Genomic DNA, 7,621 nt, shown 5'->3' with positions numbered 1-7,621 from the left:
TCTCTCTCTCTCTCTCTCTCTCTCTCTCTCTCTCTCTCTCTCTCTCTCTCTCTCTCTCTCTCTCGTGCCAGACTTGCGATGGATTTCTTGCGTACACGATTGTGCAGGTATGTGGATCTGTTGAATTGACCATCGATTATATGCTATTTGTATATTTTGCAGGGCCACCTCGCCTCCATTTGTAGCAGGAGGTGGCTGAGTTTACATGTTTTGCACACACGAATTTACCTATTTTCTATATTTACAAAAAGCGGATTAGATCGCACCTGATCCCTGAAATAGACGTGGGCCATTGATCCCCTCCTGCCCATACTCATGTGAGATAGTGAGCAGGCTATACGAGCATCGATCCTATTACAGTGCTATGCTAGCCTCATTTATAAATGTCACGGGAAGGGAATCGAGGGATCGACGAGACAGGGTGCGTGATCGACGGCAAGGGACATTTTGGGCCGTCGAATCTCCGCAGCAAGGGGGGCAAATTTCTATACGTGCTGATCCACAAGCTCTGCAATGATGCGCGCTAGGTGGGTGGGTTAGGGTGTTGCAATGCCGAGTAGGAGGTCTGGGATTCAACGCACAATCGCGACAGTGGGAACCCTAATTGTTTTTCTCCATGAAAGTCCATCAGCAACGGATTGAACATTGGTCGTTGATCCCTTCACTATTGGGCATGGCTTTTATATACGAGGCTAGAACAGCCTCTTTTCTAACCTTTTCCCAAGAAGGAGGTGCACCGTGTTCAGCATTTCAATGCTGTTGGCGGTAAATTCTCCCGCCAACAATTCCATTTTTGGGTGTCGCTTTCTTGTTTCAATTTTCCCACTTTTTTCCAGGCCCAGTTTATCTTGCACAACACCACTGCCACCATCAAACAACAACAACGCGGGTGCTATGCTTCACAGCTAAACGCAGAGAGAGAGAGAGAGAGAGAGAGAGAGAGAGAGAGAGAGAGAGAGAGAGAGATCATCAGCTCGGCCGGTTTATGATCGCCATCAGAGGTCATTTGGGTGGCGACAGAGAGAGAGAGAGAGAGAGAGAGAGAGAGAGAGAGAGAGAGAGAGAGTGGGTTTGTCTGCCTAATCTGCTGCCTTCAATCGTGATCTGAGGGAAGATCAAGAATGAGCGCAGTAAACGTGACAAATGTTACGGTTCTGGACAATCCTGCCGCTTTTCAGAATCCCTTCCAATTCGAGATCTCCTACGAGTGCCACCTGTCTCTTATAGACGGTAAGCGCTACACACAGAAAACCGACTTTATGATTAAGCTTCACTTGAATTGCTAAAAGACCATTGCTTAAAGTGCTTACTTGAATTTTTGAGGAGATTGACATGAATACGCTGCACTTGCACTATCTAACCACTCCGTGCGGATGCTTCTTCTAAGTGCAGCAGAATGCAGGCCTTTACACTTTGAATTTGCATTTTCATAGGTTGCTATGTAATCACCTTGGCTATTATTGGGCTGTTCTCTTTGTTTCTTTGCACTCAACTGATTTTATGTGAAAGTAATCCAGTGGGCGCATGCTCTGAACGTAGTTTTGATGAATTTGTATGTTTTTTCTGATGCACTTGCTATGGGGCGGTTTCAGCTTTTGCCCTAGTGGGACAAAAGAACTTTGAATCACTTTGAGCAAGAGATGGTTTCTTTCAATTAATATGGGGTTACTTTACTTGCAATATCTATCCTCCGGCCTTCGAACTTACTTATATATGACACTGGTCTGCTCTTGCAGATTTGGAGTGGAAGCTTATTTATGTCGGATCAGCTGAGGACGAGAAGTATGATCAAGTGCTGGAAAGTGTTCTTGTAGGACCTGTGAATGTGGGCAACTACAGATTTGTTTTCCAGGTTGGGCTCTGAGGCTTGCTTGAAAAGGCCATAAATTTTGGTGCATTTAATATGCTCAATTGTCACTGATGACAAAGGTTGCGAATTATCTGCTTTCAGGAAAGGTGCCCTGTGCTAAGAAAGCATGTAATCTTGTTTTGCACATATGCCTGCTCGATGCTTGTTAGGATTCTATGCACATGTCTTGGTGGAGTGCTTGTGTGCATGAACCTATGCATTCGATCATACTCGACTATTTTTACACTAAGGTCCTCCAAGATTTATACTTTACTGTACCTTCTACTTTAAAATTTTGTGTGGAATTTTACTGAACTTGGGGCTTTTTTTTAAGCACTGATCTGATTTTTAGAGGTAATTTGATCATATTTGAAGAATTTTACACTGAATTCCTTCAAATTTTTTCTTACCTTGTAAAAATGTAGAGTTGCATTTCAAAATGTGTAGGCAACTAAGGTTTTTCAGGCATCGATCTGATTATAACTGGTGTATTGATCTGATGGATTGATTTCTGAGAGCATTTTTGTTGCCTTACAGGCCGATCCTCCAGATGCATCTAAGATACCAGAGGAGGATATAATAGGTGTGACTGTGCTTCTGCTAACCTGTTCATACAAGGGCCAAGAGTTTGTGAGAGTGGGGTACTACGTAAACAATGATTATGAAGATGAGAAGCTAAGAGAAGAGCCCCCAGCTAAAGTTCTGGTCGACAGGATTCAAAGAAACATACTGGCAGACAAGCCTCGGGTCACGAAGTTCCCCATTATCTTTGATGCAGAGCTAAAATCAGCTGATCTTGTCGAAATTCCTCCGCTGTTGGAGGAATCTGAACCTACTAGTACATCCTGTGTTGAGGACCCATTGGTCACACAAGGTCCTTAATTGGGATTATAGTTCAAATTTAGATCTGCATCTGTGCTCATTACCCGGCTCGCTTTTAGCAAGTGGTTACCCATAGGCTCTACAAACACATGCACACATGCTTTGGTGCCTTTCTTCAGGGGAAAAATTGAGTCCCCCTTTTTGTATAGAGTTTGAGAAGAATTGACATCAGTCAGCATTGAGCTTACAATGCAGTACCAATGAAGCTTACTGGCACTCACAGGATTTGCAGTTGTAAGGTATTTTGTTGATGAAGACCCAGAAGTATTCTGTAAGCTTTGTAACAAGATAACAGCTCAATTGTCGCATACAGAGTCTTCTGTGCATCAGTGCATTGATAATGCAGGCCCAAAGTCATGGAGTATCTTGTATGCTGTGGAACCACCTTTGAACTACGAACTATTGTCTGGTTTTTGAATTTAGGTGAAAAGTAAATTTCTTGTTTATAGATTACTCTTTTGGTGCATAAATTAGCACGTACATTCGTTCGATATTGTCGCCTTTTCTATTGCTTACAACATTCGTTCGAAATCATTGTCTCTTATGTTTCTCACAATCTTTCCCACATTGTGACTTACCTCAACATCATGAGCCTTTGTGAGGGAGGCGTTGCATACCTAGCTAGGTACAATTGGGGGCAAGGGATTGTTGGCCCGGTGGGGGGGTCGGTGGTCCTTCTCCCCCAATCGTACCTAGCTAGGTTTGTGGTGCCTCTCGAGTAGAAGCTCATGATGTTATGCATTGTATGAAAAACACTGAAAAAGACTCCATTTTCCTACATGAGAAATTTTAAGTCTTCTTGTGGTAGCATCACCATCTTTAAAGCCAAGAAGCATTCAAGATCCTCAATTTTGGCTTGACCTTTTGGCTTGCCCTAATGTCAAAGGCATTCTTTTTTTTCTCTGAGAAAAAGATCCTTCAAATAGTTAATGAAAATGTCCATAGGGCTACAATCACCTCTACTAGAGAGGGCTACAACAAACATAAGGAGAGCCTCTCCCAATGAAAAAACATGTGTACAATGAGGCTAAATCAGGAGATGAGAGGACGGTAGTGCCATCTGGACCATGGTGAAGACATGTCTAGGACGCCAAAGTCGAAGGAAAGCCTCTCTACGCTCTCGCATGCGGTCGGAGTTGCCTTGGAGTCTCTCAAACTGTCCCCTGAGAGTATGGATAAGCTCTAGCCAAAGATCTCAAACTTGTCTTTTTCTATTTTTGGCTTAAAACGAAAAACCAATATTTGATTAGATAAATTGTTGGAGTCCTTTATTGTTTATCCTTCTTGCAACTTCTCCCCAATGAGGGTTAAGAATCACACCTTTAGCTTTACTAAAGCTAAGGAGACCAATACAAGTTGGATCCTTGGAAGTACTTGGTTAGCTCCCCCCATTCCAGTGCCCATGTTGCTCTATTGCACTTTCACACCAGCTCTCTCGTGTTGCCACCTTGTCTCAAGCTAGACCATCTCAAGGTTAATACTTTGTCGTGCACCTTGATCCCTTTCCATTGACCACCTTCAAAGCGAAGTTTTGCCTTGTCTATCATATCCTTGGTCATGATAGCCCAAGCTTGGTCTTGTTTTGCAATTGAGACCACAAACTTGGGATACATGGTCTCAACATGGACAACATGGTTGAGAATTCCTAGGTACCTTGGACCATTGGTCCAATGATAACTTCCCACTTGGCCCATTGCCATGGCACTTAAGCTTTAGTGTTGTTCCTCCATGAGAATTTTTTAACAGGTTTCAAAAACTCTTTCCAGTTACATTTCTAGTTACATTTGGCTATTTTGATGAGCGGACTGACGAAAGTAGTATAGCATAAATGTATTGATCACTTTGATCCGACTCTAAAAGGGAAGCAATACATACTCCCACCTTCTCAAAATTTTTTTTGGATCTTCTCTAGGGCCCATTGGAACCTTTGCTTATTGAGTAACGCCTACACCCAAGGGGACGCTCAGATGTCAAAAAATCCTTCCTTTAGACACAATCTCCCCAGACCAGATTGATGGTCCCAATGAGTCGTTTTTCGTCAGGGAGATCAGTCTAGACTTCTCAATCCTACGACCTTGAAGCCACATCAAATGTCTACACAATCTCTAGCGCCTTCCTGAGTATCCGAGGGTAGGCTTTCAAGAAGAGGGAGTACGTTTTGGCCAAGAGTTGGTCGTTGTCGGACAAAGTTAAACTTCGAATTTCACCCCGCGTTGGAGTAGCTTCGAGCATCATTATTAGAGGATGCGGCCCAATGGCAAAGAGGTGGGGCCAGGGGACATCCTTGCTTAACAGATATTTTGGCTTCAAAGGAGCCCACAATTCTATCGTTGAACAATAGCTCAGATTGACTATCCGCATCCAAAGTGTGTATAAATCGACAAAGGCAAGGTCCAAAGCCTAGTGATTTCATGACATCTTCAATGAAGCACCACATAATCCTATTAAATGCATTGAGTACGCAACCTTCACGTAGGAGGAATGCATTTTGCTTTAGCTAGAGCATGCACAAAATCTTACAAACACACACCTCTTGTAATCTACTCTACACATATTCACATACGTAAAAGTAGAATGGAATAGAAATACTCAAGAGCATCGATGAAGAAAGTTAAAATAACATTGTATATCGAGTAGAGTTTAGAGCATCAACCAGCTCTCCAACACCATAGCCACACTCACTCAAAAACTATTAGAGTATTGTGACAGTATACAAGGTGGCAAATATAGTTACCTTTAGTAGTACTACTAAAGATTGAAACTCTCAAAGATGGTAAATTACACAATATGACATTGCATCTCAAAAAGTGAAAGAAATGTCTTCTTTGGTAGCTTTATAGGAATTTTGAAACACTGTCCACCTATTTTGTTGTGTATTCTAGAATGCAACTTGTAGTAATATGCACCTATTACCACATCCTTACCAAGGCCAAAAGCAAAATAACATGAAAGAAATGTTTGTGTATCGCCGATCTATGTTTTGTTCATTGACAATCCGAAAAATCTTTCCAACAGCTCCCGAAGCGAAATAGATTTTATAAAAATTACCTGCACAAAGTGAAAGATATAGTTGTTGATTAATAAAATCAATATTAAAGTACTCTTCCAAAACCGATTTGGCGAAAAATGAATACTAGAATTGTATGAACAAGAAGGTCATGAAAACCTAGAACACCTTTATTGGATACTTGTTGAATTTGTTCACCACCATTTAGTATTCTCAAACTTTCATGTAAAATGAGTATGGTTATTGTAGCTAGAGTCATGCGCATCTATGATGAGTTGTAGATGGTTAGAGCCATATAGAGCTTTAAATATCTCCAACATTGTGTACTTTCTGATAGAGACTTTGGGCTTCAATGATAGAAGCCATGTTGAACTTGGGGATGGAGGAAGGGATGCCTTGGAAAACTTGATGAGTTCAATAACAAGTAGAGGAGAGGGTGTATGGCAAGCTATAGAGCTAGAGGGGAAATATGGGAGCTTAGAAGGTAAGAAGCTTAGTTGTAGGAAATAAAGGAGGGATTGATATGGTTTTTGATAGATGTTAAAAGCGGGGATATGGAGGCCTAAACGTACTAATTGTGTAGTATAGTCTTGATTCACTATAGAATGGGAGGTAGTTTGAGGGGGGGATGTGAGATTTTAGAAATTCTTAGAGCCCTATCTCATGATGCACTTATAGCACATAGAGAGAAACCGATACTCCACAACCACTCTAAGAAGTACCTAATTTATGACTTTTTCCAACACAGTGGACTTGTCCAATAAGTCCACTCTTCTTTTGATTGGTTGCTCGAGGTGATTTGGCAAAAAATTGGCAATGTTCTATGTGTGCAGTCAGTTCAAAGACGATGCAATAGGTCATGCAGGCAACTCACTCAACCGTTCTAGCCCTTGCAACACCTTGGCATGATGGGGCTCGAGGATCTACTTTCGGAGAAAGAGCAATCTACCTTGCTCTCCATCACATAGAAACAAAGGTAGTATGAGAGGACAAACTCGATGATCCCTCCTCCAATTCATGGAGGGTGAATAGTGTTGTGACCACTGTCTTCCTCTTTATCCATGCAAAACGACTATTATTTGTAGAAAGTTTCCACGTCACAATATGATCTACCCACCTTTGCATATTGAAATGGAGAGAAATAGCGATGATCCAACATATCGTGGAACATTATGGAGGGTCGAGCTTATAGATCAAATGTCTACTTTCTCCTTTCCAATTCCAATGATCTCTTCTTAATTGCCATATATAGGCACAATAGCATCTACATATCCCCTCTAGGGCTCTAGGCATCTTTGTGTCTAGTTTACCCAGCTTTGAGTTATAGAAAAGGTTAGCGATGAAAGCCCGCATCCTCGTGAAATGGTACAAAACACATCAATTGAGTTGTCTAAAAACCCATTGTAGCCCAAACTTGAATCCACTTTGTGTGGCTTGAAAGTTGACAGTTGACTTATCAAACTTGTGGACTAAAAAATTGTCCCTAAGGGGGCCTTCACTTTATTACTCTAATGGCAATATTTACGAGAGTGGATCTTCAAGCATGATGCGTAACAATAGAACGTCCATTTGCAATTGTGAAAGTTTATGGCCTGTGAGAAAGGCTTTCTTGAAGACGAGCTTTCTACCTCTGGTCAGCGGTAGAAAGTTCTCTTTTCATCTGCAACAGGATGCTCAAGTTCAAGTGGGATTCGGATATGGCACCTGCTAGGAGATGATCAATTTATCATGTGCGTGAATTTTATTTTCAATGTTAATATATTCATACAAATTCTAACATTGAAACGTTGAGCTTACATTTTTTGTAAGCTGTGATCGATGTACCAGCAGGTTTGACGGCTTCTGCTCCGCCTATAGAAAGCAAAACAAAAAGCGAACGGGTT

General features: G+C 41.6%; 1 protein-coding gene across 1 annotated transcript; it reads left to right on the top strand.

Moving 5' to 3' along the window:
- The first annotated feature begins 756 nt into the window (after positions 1-756).
- LOC147419387 (putative histone chaperone ASF1A) lies at positions 757-3,023 on the top strand. The gene is made up of 3 exons (XM_086505540.1): positions 757-1,230; positions 1,737-1,852; positions 2,387-3,023. Exons 1-3 carry the CDS (start codon positions 1,122-1,124, stop codon positions 2,729-2,731), a joined length of 570 nt encoding a protein of 189 aa, XP_086361666.1. The 5' UTR covers positions 757-1,121; the 3' UTR covers positions 2,732-3,023.
- Positions 3,024-7,621: the final 4,598 nt, after the last annotated feature.

Source organism: Adiantum capillus-veneris, chromosome 29 (assembly GCF_014529385.1).
Source record: "Adiantum capillus-veneris isolate H3 chromosome 29, ASM1452938v2, whole genome shotgun sequence".
NCBI lineage: Eukaryota > Viridiplantae > Streptophyta > Polypodiopsida > Polypodiales > Pteridaceae > Adiantum > Adiantum capillus-veneris.
The sequence above is the reverse complement of the archived record's forward strand: the minus strand, read 5'-3'. Positions and strand labels throughout refer to the sequence as shown.